The sequence below is a fragment of the Ictalurus punctatus genome, chromosome 16 (assembly GCF_001660625.3).
Source record: "Ictalurus punctatus breed USDA103 chromosome 16, Coco_2.0, whole genome shotgun sequence".
NCBI classification, from domain to species: Eukaryota; Metazoa; Chordata; class Actinopteri; order Siluriformes; family Ictaluridae; genus Ictalurus; species Ictalurus punctatus.
Window position 1 is genome coordinate 6,869,846 of NC_030431.2, and position 15,155 is coordinate 6,885,000.

The 15,155-nt window shown below is 39.7% G+C and overlaps 2 protein-coding genes across 4 annotated transcripts in view; one reads left to right on the top strand and one right to left on the bottom strand.

The window, feature by feature from the left end:
- The window catches only part of naa25 (N-alpha-acetyltransferase 25, NatB auxiliary subunit), a 33,356-nt gene extending 21,355 nt beyond the window's left edge, over positions 1-12,001 (top strand). For 2 of the 3 annotated variants that reach the window (XM_017489070.3, XM_053687114.1), the window contains 16 exons: positions 1,272-1,361; positions 1,696-1,868; positions 1,985-2,097; positions 2,323-2,548; positions 3,113-3,202; positions 4,279-4,459; positions 4,546-4,645; positions 4,798-4,949; positions 5,435-5,560; positions 6,401-6,644; positions 7,743-7,872; positions 7,992-8,057; positions 8,155-8,252; positions 8,356-8,466; positions 8,574-8,720; positions 10,214-12,001. In XM_017489070.3, coding sequence (XP_017344559.1) covers positions 1,272-1,361; positions 1,696-1,868; positions 1,985-2,097; positions 2,323-2,548; positions 3,113-3,202; positions 4,279-4,459; positions 4,546-4,645; positions 4,798-4,949; positions 5,435-5,560; positions 6,401-6,644; positions 7,743-7,872; positions 7,992-8,057; positions 8,155-8,252; positions 8,356-8,466; positions 8,574-8,720; positions 10,214-10,336 — 2,170 coding nt within the window. In that variant the 3' untranslated portion in view covers positions 10,337-12,001. The remainder of the gene's footprint in view (positions 1-1,271; positions 1,362-1,695; positions 1,869-1,984; positions 2,098-2,322; positions 2,549-3,112; positions 3,203-4,278; positions 4,460-4,545; positions 4,646-4,797; positions 4,950-5,434; positions 5,561-6,400; positions 6,645-7,742; positions 7,873-7,991; positions 8,058-8,154; positions 8,253-8,355; positions 8,467-8,573; positions 8,721-10,213) is intronic. The other variant, XM_017489071.3, reaches the window with a different exon arrangement.
- A 1,513-nt stretch (positions 12,002-13,514) lies between these two features.
- The window catches only part of brap (BRCA1 associated protein), a 16,849-nt gene continuing 15,208 nt past the window's right edge, over positions 13,515-15,155 (bottom strand). Inside the window, exon 12 of the mRNA XM_017489073.2 lies at positions 13,515-15,155. This exon is cut by the window's right edge and continues 233 nt beyond it. Coding sequence (XP_017344562.1) covers positions 15,019-15,155 — 137 coding nt within the window. The 3' untranslated portion in view covers positions 13,515-15,018.

The following is a 15,155-nucleotide window of genomic DNA, read 5'->3' on the forward strand; positions in this document are numbered from 1 at the left end:
TGCCTTTAAGAGTCTGTATGGCATACGAATCGAAGCCTTTTGGGATTCAGGCATTTGCTTCAGCTTTAGTGTAGATGTTCATCTAAAACAACCACGCTCGTGTTTAGGTTGCATAAATTTCATACTGTAGATTGCTCTTTTCCTTTAAACATTTATTTATCTATATTTAGAAAATGTGTCTAGCAGTAGTGCGTCCATTCCTTATAATACCTTTTATGATAAATTGAGCTAGTAAGGATAGTTTTAATGCGGCTAATTTTATACTTTTGTAAAGACCGATCTACCTTAACCTTGTTACGTTTGACTTCTGTTTTCCCACCACATTTTTTTTTTCTGTAGTGCACTACTCAAGGGTGTGGAGCTCCAGGATATGATACTGTAGGAAGTTCACATGAGTAGAGGATCTGAAGTCATTTGGGATCCAGCTTAACTACGTGTTGCCAGGGCTTCAATAATAAAATATTACTCCGTTGAGATTTGGATGCCTGACGATTCTGTACTTGCCCGATAATTGTGCTTTGTTGTACATTAGTAATTTTCTGTCCATTCAGAAGAAAAATAGTGGCATAGTCTATTGTTGAATAAACCTGAAAAATCACAGAAACGTTCATTTCAAGGGTCTGTATCGCATCCAGTCAAACATATAACAGCACTGTAGTCTTATAATTTCTATCACAAACAACTTTATCAGATATTGCGTTCTTTGTCCATATCATGCAGCCGTAGTTTATTATGTCGACGTTATCAACAATCTGTCCTTCTCTCTACATTACATCTCGCACTGCGTTATTCCTCCACACGTACACACACAGACGCGTTCAGTTTCTCACAAGCCGCCCCTTAAAGTGCGGTTTTTAAATCTTCAGAAAGGGCGTGGGCTAACAGAAACCATGGGTGGACTACATTCAGTTCCACTGCACCTGGATAAACTGGTTATTGAAAATGGGTGGATGGATGAATGAATGAATTTTCATCCTTGTTGCAATATTAATTAGAACAGACATTTTCATATGGCTTCTAAATGCTTAGCCAACTTGTTAACCGTACTTATTACTTATTTGAAGTTCTGTCTGGAAAGGTAAGACTTTACTGACAGACAAGAAATGGACATCCTCAGAACCAACCAGACTAAGTTTAAATAAATGTAAATAAAATAAAAAATTCCTATAAACAGATGTCTAAGTGAAACCATGCCAGAAGATGGCGAGTAATGGACTAATGACCTTTCTTTCTTTCTCTCTTTCTTTCTTTCTTTCTTTCCAACTATCCAGCCCTGATGACTGGCAGTTCTACTTGTCATACTTTGACTCTTTATTCCATCTCATTGACCAGAGCTGGACGCCTCCAGAGGAAGGAGACCAGTGAGTGATAAATATATTGTGACAATCGAGTATATATACTTAAGCCTGGTCCCATTACATTGCATTTGTTTACTTACTTTACATTTATTTACTTACCGTAGTGTGTGTGATAATGGGAAAATACATTTTTGTCTGTCCATGAGTTGCCTGTACAACAGATAAGCAGGCACGTAAATATAATTAATATACCATGATCTAGAGGTTTATTTAAATACTTTAATATTTAGTGATTTAAGACCAGACAGACTCATTAGGACAGAATTTCATAAAATTGATGTCTGAACACTCCAGTATCATCTCTAATATTCCTTATGGTTCTTTCCCGCTACTGTAGTTGTATGGAGGGTGAAGTGCACGCTTCAGTGGCCCAGGCCATCAATTTTGTGGTGGAACAGCTAGCAGCAGAGGATGGGAAGGAGTCCCGGCCACTCAGGGGCCCCTACCTTGCTCGTCTAGAGCTCATACAACGTCTCCGCCGGAGGAGCTGCTCGCAGGAGCTGCAGCTTGGTAATTCAGCACGTGGCTGTTTGATGTTTAATGTATTTGTAGTAATATTTGTAAAAATATGCTTCTCATTTTATTCAGATGTTTGGTCTTTTGGGTTTTTTTTTTTTTTTTTGCAGGTGAGCCTGTAGAGCTGATGTATCAGTACTTTGTAAAGTTTGGAGACAAGCCATGTTGCATCACGGATCTTAAGGTTTTTCTGGACCTTATCGTACGGGACCAACATGTCCAGGTAATCACAGTGTCTCCGAAAATCTCCCAGGACTGTCTCTTTATTCTAAAGGTGCAATTCACTTCTCTGAGTTACCTTTGTTTAGCCTACATTATGCTTTTCTGCTTTGCTATCAGAAGTGATACATGGATGTAAACTGATGTTTGTTTGCAGCTATGTAAGGTCCCGTAGAGCTGACACAGAGCCCCAATGGGTCGTGTTCTAATCGGTCTATGTGTGGCTCAGTTCATTAACAGGCTGACGGAGGCGGTGCCCCTAGGGGCTGAGGGTGAGGCTGGCATGGCCCTTCCGGGAGACACACGTGCACTGCAGAGGCACCTGTGTGTAACGCAGCTCAGCCGCTGCCTCGGCCTACAGCACGCGCTCAGTCCGGATGGCAAATTGGCCCTCATCCGTGAGCTCAAGTGTCACTACCACCATGGCTTACAGTTCGGTAAGCTCCTGCTTGAAAGTGAGTTGTTCATCTCAAGCATGGGTTAGATACAAAGTTCAGTCTTCATTATGTTTATATCTTGCCTTGGTCTTAATCTAATGAAGGAAACTACAGACGATCTGTGTTTCTTTAGCCCCTTAAACTCCCAGGATCCATCACTGTGTCAGACCTGCATTCCTCACCTTTGTGACTGTATGCCTTTCCTTTTAGTTTCACGAGTTTTACACAAAACAGTATGTTCACTAATGACTATAAAAGGAAAAACTGAATTTAAAAAATCAAATAAATATAAAACTGAATAATACTATAATAATATAACCACATCTAAAAGGGTTAAAAAAAAAATTTGGGTCATGTAATGTCTGTAGTGAGGCTTCATATTTTTAGTGCTGATCCTGTTAAGGGCAGTGGTTCTCAAAAAATGTCGTCAGGGCCAAAAAGCAGACAACCACCGGACTGTCCACATTTTTGCTTTATTCACATGTTATGTAAGCCGGAATAGAGCAAAAATGTGAACTGTCTGGGAAACTCTGATTTAATGGCTATGTGTCAGTGGTATGTTTTCTCTTTCTCCATTCAAAGGAAAGTCCTGTTTAAAAACGGAGCTGCAGTTCTCAGACATGTACTGTCTCATGGCTGCTCACGTCTACATAGACCTGTGGATAGAGACGGGTAAGCTTTATTCTTCAACTCTCCTGTGATGAGTTTCCCATGAGTCATGTTTAAAAAATACATTTAAAAAAAAAATCACACTAAGATGGCAGAATGAATCTCACCCAACTCTCTGTATGATCAAGTCAATCCTAACAATATAATGCATTTCAGGAGTTTACATTTGAAAGAAATCTTTTAAATTGATTAGACTTTTTCTAAAGAAATATCCTATTCTGACTCATCAGCAAAATGATCTTGTTTTTGCTGTAATTTGCTATTTATTTTGTCATGGATTGTGTAGTATAGAGAACAGGGGTGTAAGATGTCTGTCCTGGTGGGCCAGTAGGATTATTGCACCTCCAGTTAACACACCTGATGGCCTATCATCTAATTACCATCATGGGCGGAATTCGGTGCATTAGGCCTACCCCACATTAACACGGGTGAATTTGATAGTCTTTTCTTAGCCCTTCTGCCTTTCACCCACACGAAAACACCGAAAACACAGAAAACTTTTTAAAATGTTCTTTCCAAAATGGTTGAGGAAATGAAAGCATTGTTTTCGCAGCGTAGTGTCACTGAGAGAAAAGGTCAACTTTTGAAAATGCCAACGTATGATGTCGGAAAACTTGTGCTGCTGTTTTGATGGTTAACTGGTTTGTATGGTATACAAGTGAAGAAAGCGTCTCAGATGTTTATGCGGTTAAAACAAATGAAAACGGGGTGAGGATCCTGGGTCACCTTAGTGCGCTTGCTGTTTTCAGTTTGCATTTCAGTGTGGGTGGAAAACATTTTGGAAGTGGAGTAAAAAACAAAAAAATGGCATTTTCAGTTTTAACTGGGTTTGTGTGGATTAGGCATTAGTCGAGGGGAAAACCCAAATCTGTATCTCCATCCCAGGAGTAGAAAAATCTAGGTGGTCCAGTAAAGGTTGTATTTGCTGTGGTTAAGTTGAATTATGAAATTGAATTTAATTGATTTTTATCAATCACTATATATTCTGACTTGTAATATTTATCTAGAAGTTGTGTGTCTTTGTATTTGTGTCTCTGCTGTCTTATGCGATTTCCTGTCTTGCGGATTGCGTGTTCCAGGTGATGAGCACATGCTGTGGCAGTCTTTAGGGCTGCTGGAGGAAGGTCTGTCGCACAGCCCCTCTAATGCACAGTTCAAGCTGCTGCTCGTGCTCCTCTACTGCCGTTTGGGAGCGTTTGAGCCCGTAGTGGACCTTTACTCCAGTCTGGACGCCAAACACATTCAGCATGACACCATAGGGTGAGATACTAATTATACACGGATTAATAACATTTTAGTCAAATCATTTCAGCGTCTCATTTTGTTTTTATTCTCTCCGTTCACAGATACTTATTGACTCGCTATGCTGAGTCCTTGGGCCAATTTGCTGCTGCTTCTCAGTCGTGCAACTTCTGCCTCAGGTTTTTCCATTCAAACCAGAAAGATGTAAGTTGTTTCATTTGTTGATAAAAGTGTATCCCTACGTTCTTCCCCTGCTGCTGTCCTTTTCCTGGTTTTTAACTTAACGTTCTTTCTCTCTCTCTCTCTCTCTCTCTCTCTCTCTCTCTCTCTCTCTCTCTCTCTCTGTCCAATGGCAGACCTCAGAATACATTATTCAGGCATATAAGTATGGTGCATTTGAGAAGATCCCAGAGTTCATTGCATTTAGGAATCGACTGAATAACTCGTTGCACTTTGCCCAAGTGCGAACAGAGAGGATGCTGCTGGACCTCTTCCAAGAAGCAGACATGTGAGTCTAGTTTGTCAGTAGGAACAGACCCTGTGGTGTTCCACAGGCTGATCCGGTTCTCTTTTTTAATTATTATTATTTTTTTAGTAAAAATCAGGCAAACAAATGCCCAGTAGTTACTTTGATGGGTTTTGAGAGACCATGTGAAGTTGGTTAATAATTCCTGTAAAATACCCAATACTCTCAAATCTGTACCACCAGACACAACATCCTGGTTTTCCCACTGATGTAAGGACATATTAGCTAGAAGCAAGTAAGATTTTACTGTCTGGCATTAAAAACTACAATAGCACTTTTTTTCCACTGCATAGTTTGTCATGTGTCTTAAAGAAATTGACCTGCTCCTTTAAAATGACATAATTAACGTAGGATAATTGAAAGAGCACCATCACTGTAAGAAATGTCTTCTTTTTCCATCTGTGTGTATACACATGGGTGTTTTATATATACATTGATCTGTGCTGCTTTTTGTATTTCTTATTCAGATCATCTACTTTAGAGGAAAGCTTGAAGTCCATGTCTCTGTGTCCTGAAGAAGACGACATTCCATGGGACAACATAAGGGACAACCGGGATCTCACTGTCTTTGTCAGCTGGAACCCAAAAGACAGGTACAGTATAGCGAGCTGTTGATATTCCGCCACATGCGCTACACACACTTAATAATCATGTGTGCTGGTCACCTTCCTGTGAGACTACTTATTTATTTTTTTTATTTTATTTTTTGAGACACTTGATTGAAATGTTTCTCGTGATCTTAAAAACCTTCTGATCTGAAGGTGTATGATTAAATGTTTGAAGTCAGTGTTGTAGACAAAAATATAATCGTGCCTACATTCATTTCTTTCATTAGAAAACTCACATTTTATTAACAAAAATATTTTTTCAAACGGACGACTCGGAGTGAAATATTCAGAAAAGCAGCCGTTAAGAGTCCAGCGTAGGTGGGAACTCCTTTAATACTGTTTAAAAATCATCTCAGGGAAATTCCTCAAGAAACCAGTCGAGAAAATGCAGAGGATACATTTCTGGAAATTCTAGGTAAAAAGGGGGTCTACTTTGAAGATGCTCAAATATTCAATTATTTTGATTTATTTTGGATCACAATATAATTCCCATAGTTCCATTTGTGTTACTCTAGAGTTTTGATGATTTTATTATTTTTCTCAAATGTGTAGAACAATAAAGAATGAGTCTGTCTAAAGGTTTGACCGGTAGTGTATATATTATGATTGTGTTGGTAACAAATGACTGATTGACTCTGTTAGTATTCATACACTTGTGATTTGGTTAAACACAGGTTTACGGTGCATTACGTGGTTTGTCTGACCTAGTCAGGATGCTTCTAATGCGTGATTTATCATTTGTGAACCCTGGCATCAGTATTGAGAGACCTATCTTTGATTAAATAAAGACCTGAAATAGTAACTGAGTGTGTGTTTCACCTGCAGAGATCTGACTGAGGAGGACAGGCAGCGCTCTGTAGAAGAGGAGCTGTTGTGGCTGAAGATCCGCTCTCTGACTCTGAGGCTTGTAGGGTGCCTCTCCTCTCCATGCCATCCTCCGTCACTGCACAACTCGGAGAAAACAGCCGAGAACGGCGTGTGTGCCAAACCCTCAACCTTGCAGCCTCTGCTTTCGCTGCTGGAGAACACACTCAGCCAGGCGGCTCAGTTCACCGAGAAACACTCACCGGTGAGCCGCCGAAGATACACACCACACACAAAAACACACACATACGGAAGAAGAAACTTGCCTGCAGAAGAATGAACAGTGTTGGCGGGGGGGGGTTGGAAGCTGGAAGTTCTTTCTTCTTTCTACCATTTTTTTTGCCTTCTTCGCCCGGCCGATTTAAGACGGTCCGGTTTAGTAGCGGTGAAGTCAATTCAATCAGAAGTACCCATCTGCTTACATCAGCTCCCTTTTACCCCAAGCACAGAAAATCAAGTGGTCTCAGTGCATGAGCAACACTGCACTCAATAGATTTGATTTTTTCTTATATTAATCATCAGTTTTAAGTCATATTTTGTATAGTAACGGTGAGTACTTCTACCTCAGGTTTCGAATGGTGAAAGGAACGAGGATTAAAAGAGTCGCTGCACTTACAACTGAGATTTACACCTAATACTGTAAAAATATGGACAAGCTGGCATTTTTTATATAATTAACAAAAGCCAAAGCAACATTTTCTGACACTGTTTTTCTTGACGATTTAATAAAATGTTCCAGTGTTATAAATGGAAGAATCACGACAAAATATAATCTGATCTCGCTGCGCTTTATCTGCACAACTCACAACGTTATTACGTCAAGCACCAGCGTATGACAATAAAATGCCTCGTTTAAAGTTTAAAACTCGTTTTAATCAGTTTTTTTCCAAACAGACCTGACAGGATTTTTCAAACAGGTGTGTCATGACCTGATTTTTGCTGCTTTCCAGGGAAGAGCATCTGGCATAAGAAATATGTACAAAATTCCCCAACACACCACATAACTTTGTGTAAAAACAAAAGCACAGTGGAAGCTCTTTGAGCCCTGGGGCAGTCAGAGTTTCTGTCCTTACTGGAAAGACAGTGCAGCCAGTGCTGACACATGCACACGGTTCTGATCAGCCAGACAAGCGCTACATAGCTTTTTGTTACAGCTTTCAGTTATAATTAAATTGTTGTAAGGTATATATCTTATTTCTGAAAATAAGGCTGGAATCATAAAGAAAATCTGAAAAGTTAATGATTGGGTATTTCTAATAGTAATTGCTTTATGTTGTGAATGCGTGTTTTATTGCGTGTGCAGAGGCAGTACCCGTTGCTCGGTCCTCCCTCCACTCGGATGGCGCAGGCTCTGGCCAGTGGGAGTTGTCAGTGTCAGTTCGCGGTCCTGCAGCTGCCTCTTCACCTACAGGAGCTCGAAGCTGCCGGTTTGGGTACGATCACATGATGCTGACACTCTGATCAACATGGCAGTACATGTGCTTAAGCTTTGCTTAACACAAACACACAGGAGTGCTGTTAACTGTTGTCTCATATTCTCCCTTTGTTTCAGATCAGTCAGCAGAGCTTCAGGCTCAAATATCAAACCTCTTCAAATCAACAGCAGTGCAGCTTCAAGGTGCTTTGCTGTTTTTTATGCATATGAAGCACGTCTGTGAATGTGTTGCATTTATTGAAGGTGTATCAATTAAAAACCTGCATTGTTTCTGTACTAGACATGCTGAATAAATGCAAAGGCGATCTGTTGGAAGTCAAAGACAGCCGATGTAAGACACAGCCTTTTCTATTAGAAAGCCTAGTCTACTTTGTTGAGGTGAGGCCTTTGATTTACTCACTTTACATTTTTCAAATGCTCTTATGTTATCAGGTTTTAGTAACGTGATATTTAACCGTTTTTTTTTTGTTTTTTTGGCCAGACGATTTGCGTTGTCTTTTGGGTGTCTAGTTACTGTGCTAGCACGCTGCGGCCGCTCAAGTCTAGCTTACAGAAGAAAAAGAAAAAGAAGAAGGACACCAGTGCAGTGACCGTAAGAGAGCGTATTTTTATCGTTGAATCCAGTTTGAAAGAGGAAACGCTCTACAGAAATAAGCTTGTATTCACTGCTGTATTTCTCTCTCTTTCTCTCCTTTTCAGCCGGCGGTGCTCTCTGGGTTCCAGGAATTCACTAGCAGCCTGCAGAACATCCTCAGCCAGGCTCTAGATCACATTAAAGATCAGGAGAGCAGGCTAACAGCTCTGAAGCTGGAGAGTCTCTCTCTGGAGGGCATCACACAGACCGAGGTCAGCAGCAGGAGCTATTTCCACTTCGCGTGTGTCCATGACAGGTTTACTTCTGTTAAGTAAAAGTAAACCTGTGCAAAAAAAAAAAAGGTTTAGTGGTTCATAAACCGAGTTGAAATGATGTGCAATAAGCAGTCAAACTTTACTTCATCTTACAGTGAATTTGAATTCACTTGCTGTAATTATTGAGGAGGGAACGTAGCCTAAATATCACGTCACACCCACTTTTTATTTGATTCCGTGGTTTATGCTGGCAAGTTATTTATTTTGGAATTAACGTTCATGGTTTGTGACTAAGGGTCAGACTTTTTTTTTTTTTTTTTTTAAATTTTATATTTACTTTATATATACAAATTTCTATATATGAAAGATGCTAAACCTAATATGAATACCATATGAAACCTAAACAGGGGGTGTATAGCATTGCTGCCTTACAGCTCCAGGGTTTTTTTTTTTTTCGATCCTGAGCTTGGGTTTACTGTTTATGTGGAGTTTTATATGTTCACCCCAGGTCCATGTGAGTTTCCACTGTATTCTCTAGTTTCCTCCCACCTCCAAAAAAAAAAAAAATATATATATATATATATATATATATATATATATATATATATATATATATATATAAAATATAATGCCGATTGGTGAATCTAAAACTGCCCCTAGGTTGTGAATGTGTATCCATGCTATAAACTAGCATCAAATCCAGGGTGTGTATGGCCTTGGGCTTTTTGCCATTGCATTACACGGCATGTCTGACGCTTGAAAGTGCGTCCCAAAATATTTTTGTGAGATAAAGATGAATTAAACATGAAGAAGCAGACCGTTGTTGGCATTCCTATATTGTCCTATATTTTGGCGCCATCCATCCTCCCCCTCAATGCTGACCAGTTAACCCAGTCCCTGCTCTTGAAAAGCATCCCCACCCACATAACATCATAACACTGCATTTCATTGTCTCTGTAACCATACACTGCACAGTGACAACAAAGTGGAAATCTCCTCTCATCTCTCATAATACTACCATCGCTGTGCTTCAACGTGGTGTTGGTGATGAGCAGTGTTGGGTTTCTGCCAGATATCACAGTTTGCCCCAATGCTGAAAAGTTGAGTTTTTGTCACACAAGACCAGAGATTTGTTTTCTTTTTGACTCCAAATGGGATTTGATATGACGTGCCACTCTTCTATAATGCCCAGCATTGTGGCAACTAGATAAACCAGAAATAATGGAGTGGTTTCACAGCAATGGGGTGAATACTTTATCTACCCCAATATTTTTTTTTTTTACCCCAATGTTTTTATTTGTAAATCATTTTGCAACGATACTGTTCACGAACTTTAATTTATTTTTCAATTCCAGGTTGAAACATGAACAGGTGGAAAAGTTAAAGGGGTGGGGTGAAACTTGTTAGTTAGAAGGTATTCATTCAGGATAAAAAGGCTCGGTATTTGCACGTGCGTTTTTGTGACCGGGCGTATTTCCGTGTTTGCGCAGGAGGAGAGCGCCTTCACGAAGACCGTGATGGATAAAGTGCAGAGCAGCTACCAGCGCTCGCTGCAGGAGGTCGGGGAGCTGCTGAGGAAACGAAGCGACACCCTGAAATCCTTGAAGATCTGATCGTCAGCCTGTCTCACACCTCTGTTTCTCTTGTCCTGCAAGACGGTCCATTCACTCTTCCTTGTCTTTGCTCTTTTCTGACGCCACCTCCCCTCCACAGGCACGCACAAAACTCCCAACCGCTTCAGCACAACCACGTGTGGTGCTCTGAGCCACCGATCAAGTGGATCCCCAAGTCCTCAGAGTGCTAGAGAGAGCTACGTAGGCAAACCAATAAGCAATTTTAGGAGAGCTGCTCTATAAATAATTGTACATAGTGTGAAGACTCACTCGAACTCGGAATTAAAGTGAACTGCTTTGTCCTTTTTCCCGTCGCTGTCTGTTGTTGTCTCTTTGTTGGTATCTAGCGGTCGATGCCCCTCTACCCACCGTCCCTGTCAGCTCCTCCTCCTCCGGAGACCATGCCAGAGCTCAACTCCATAGTTTTCAGCAGACGAGTGGCTAAGCCGCTGATGGTGCTTCAGTTTGAGTCCTGCTTTTTTGAAGTAATGTATGGTGGATGTGTGTGTGTGTGCGCGTGCGTGAGAAATCGCATTTGCTTCAAACTGGCCTTTGAGGAACACGGTGTGAATGTCGCTTCAATTATTCGTTCATTTGCAGTTTCAGTTTTATATTGCTACAAGTGGAGTTCATGTAGGACACTGCTAGTGTGCGTCTGTGTGTGCGTCTGTGTGTGCGTACACAAAACACTGCGAGATGTAGCTATCCTGCGTGACGGTTTGCTCTCCAACTGCAGGAACCGTTTACGTGAAGTAGCGCTTACTACGGGGCTTGTCTCAGTTAATTCACTAATCGGTAAATGCTCATATGGCCTTCAAAAAAATCTGGATTTTTTTTTATTTTTTTTTTTTATTAAAAACAAAACCCAAACCTTGCTTTTCACGCAGGCCATCTGTTGTGTTGCGTTACTAACGTCACTCATTAAAAAGGGGACAAACACTTTTTTAAGATGCATTATGTTTACTGTTTATACTGTTTTAGAAAAAAAATAATGTAAATTGCACTGAGGTTCCCTGAAATTGTGAGCATTTTTTTTTTTTTTTTTTTTTAATTGATGCATACCAAAAAAAAAAGAAAAAAAAGGAAGAGAAATCGTGTCACTATACATGCGCAAGCAGCTGAAGTGGTTGTTCATGTGGTGTTCTGTAATAAGGGGAGTGAAACAACTGTTTACATATTGCGTTAGGATGAAATGACAGACTTCTTATTTATAGTTGGGGTAGTGTGTGCTGCAGCTTTGCTCTGCTTTCGAGTTGTGTTTGGGTAGAGGGGTCAAACCTTTTCTTTGTTGTGTTTCTTTTAATTGAATGAAAGGCGAGGGAGGGATTGTGCTGTGCGGATGAATAGTTTTTTTGACCCTCAAAGTCATCCGAACTGACACTAGTGGACGACATTTCTGGACTGAAGAGCTCGCTGAGAGATGCCGAGAAGTGGTTGACAATCCGTTGTCTTTTTTTTTTTTTCTCCCCCCCCCCCCCCCCCCCTTTTGTTAGAAAATATTAAAAAAAAGAAAAGAAAAACACTGGAATGTGAAAGGATTTTTTTTTTTTTTTTAAATAAAACTAATGTACCAAAATGAAATGTGAACAGTTGACTTGCCATTTGAAACGAGCAATGCAAACATTTAGAATGTAATCCTTAAATACAATAAATACATCACTGTAACTGCAGTAGTATAATTTTAAACCTTTAAATTAATGCCAGGATTTCGTTTTCAAGATAGCTGTTCTGACACTTGAACCATGTTGAACGCTCGCTCACTGACCTGCCCTCAGAAGAGAGGGGGCGAACTATGGTACTGAACTGTGGTACGTTTTTTTTGTTTTCTAAACTGTACTGTAGAAATGTGATCAGTTCCATTTGCGTAGATCTTTTTGTGTTAAGGGCTAAATTGAACTACTTTACATTACAGAAGAAACAGTTTCTCCATGAAGCTGCATACTGCTGAATTTGCCATTTAATTACACATATGAAATTCATATGCTACTTTTCAAAGCAAATTTATTCATATTGCTATTGGTCATGCCTGTGAAATTAATGAACAGGGCTCATCTAACAAACTCCACTCGAGCTGACAGTAATGAGATGCTTTTGCTGCGTTCATTACCAAGTGCGAAATAGGACGTTTCCTACTTCCCATTATGAAGGATCTGTTTGAACAGCTCATAACTCCTACTCAAGTCAGTTCTGTGACGTTACTTCAGCGCGGCGGTGCTCAAAGGTAAAAGTTAGAACAAGAAATAACAGCATGATTTAAGGTTTTTAGCAGTCTTTTGAGTTTCTGATAATATATATTGTTTCATATAACCTCTAAATACTGGGTGATATTTTGACTACTGAAATGTTCATTTATTTTCTGCAAGGTTTTTTTTTTTTTTTTTAAACAAACTGCACTCTGTAATTTTCAGCACTATTAGCAGTGAATCATCAAAAAACTAAATCCCTAACCAATCACTCAGTAAATTCCAGCCCCTTCGAGCACCTCTATTCCTGACTACAGACAACTGGGTTTTCATGAACCCTGTAATGTGGGAATGCTGAGGTTCAGAATTGGAAAATTCAGTTCCCAGTTGTCATAAACACAGAATTTGTCCACTGACATGCAACTGATTGGATTGCATAGCTAGGTCATATCCATGTCTGGGATAGTGAGCGGTATTTCAACCAGAAAACAAGTTTAAAATTTAAAAAAAAAAACCCAACAACAAACAGCTAAGGTGTTGGGGGGAAAATTAGAAGACATTTTATCCTGGTGTCTGTCTTTAGTTATCCAGCTAAGAGGGAAATTCAAAATTTAAATCAGGGGTGTCCAATCTTATTCGCCAGCGGCCGGTGTGGATGCAGGTCATCATCCCAAACAAGCAGGAGCCACACCTGATTCCACCTGTTTAATCTGCAGATCTTGGCTTTCAATAGACTCAAGTGTGGACCAGGCCTTTTCTTGCACCAGGCCTTTCAGATAAGATTAGACACCCCTGCATTACTAAAACAAACTGAAGCTATTAGAATTGCATGAAGATAGTTTTTCTGTAACGTAATTCTAGTTGGAATACATTTAAGTGAATTACAGCGCTAGATTTCGAAAACATTTGAGTCATGTGCCAGTCTTTAAACAAATATTTAAACTTGGATAAGCGGTGTGGACATGCAGAGATGACTGGGATTTAAGAGACATGAGTCAGGAATTAACTTTTTATTATTATTATTATTGTTGCAAATGTAAAATGTAATTAACAGGTTCTGGCTCTGAAATATAAACATCAAATATGACTGGGGATTAATGATCAACTGTATTTTTATAGTCAATTAACATGTAACTAATTCTGAACATAATAAGGACAGTCATAAAGAGGCAACACTGCTTACATGGTGTACCTGGACTGAAGTGTGTAGGTTTGCCTGAATATTAGATGTTGAATGAAATATTTGTAGACTTGAAACACGAGTGCACCACTGTGATCCTGCTTGTATCTGTGCTAGGGGATTGCTCATTTCCTCCTTTCCAATGATGCACACAATCAAAAACTGTTTAAAGTCTTTGTGTTAAAGGTTCCTTGTGGACTATGTGTTATAAACAAGGCACTTGTTTATAAAACATTATTAAGATCTGAAATTCTATGCACCTGTATGCACAGGTCCCTTCTGACGGAGGAGTTTAAGTCAGTCTGGCCAGTGCCATGAATCTTACACTGATTGTGAAAATACAAAGAAAAGAAAAAAGGTTTGTACAGAATATTAACTTATCAATAACTTAACTAATAAGTAAAGAAAAAATGCATGGAAGTATTACGTAGAGAGCATGTTTTCCAAGGCTTTCTGGCTCATGATTACTGGATTATTTGTCACTACTGGCTAAAGCCCAAATCATTTTAGACCAATTTAAGAGGGGAAAAGTGGCATGACTAATTACAGCCAGTAATATTTTAACTTCTCTAAGTGATGTCAATGGGTAACTCCATATTTGGGATTAGTCTATGCATTATAAATAATGTATTGGGAGAAAAAAAAACAACAACAAAAAATAAAAAGGTATAGCAACAGTAGATGGCTACAGTCCAGAATGGCCTCTTTGATGGATGCAGTTACATTCCCAGGGCTTAATAATAATAATAATAATAATAATAATAAGTGTTGACAGTGTAGGTTTCTGGGTAGAGCTGTACTGCAGTTGTGTGGCATGACTGGTCATTTTTGGTGTCAGGTGTGTTCAAATGTCACCTTGCATTAAATCTTTAACAGTCATAATGTTGTGCGTAATATTTTTCCAGCGTATCAGCTCGCAGGTTACATTAAATAATAGTTTCCTTTTTTTAATTTAAAGAAATACAAAATAGGTCTCTTCTAGGCACAAACAAATATTTAGAAGTGCATATTCAAATTAACACGGACTAGTAATACTCCTATAATTACACAACTCGAATTGCTGTACCTGGAAATTTGCGAGCTCAGTGTTGAGAATACCAAACAAGTCACCCTACAGTGTAATATTTACATTAGCTTTAAATACAGTCATCTTCTCCGACCTCTTATCTTGTATGAAAAGGTGCCAATTACAGGACTCTAGGGAGTGGACTGACTAAAGCAGCAGCCTGTAAAACTTTTAGTCTACAGTCCCATGGTGGCACTTCTTATAAACCTCACCTTACAAACTGTTATTTACCCCAGCCCACAACGCTGACTGGCTACTTCCCTCTCTTGGCCCGCCCTTTTCTTGAAGTAGTCTTGCCTGTGCTGTGTGTGGAGGGTCCTGGCACGGATGCTGCAGGGGCTGAGGCGATGTTGATCTGGCCCTCCTGGATCTCCTGCCGTGCCTCGGCGG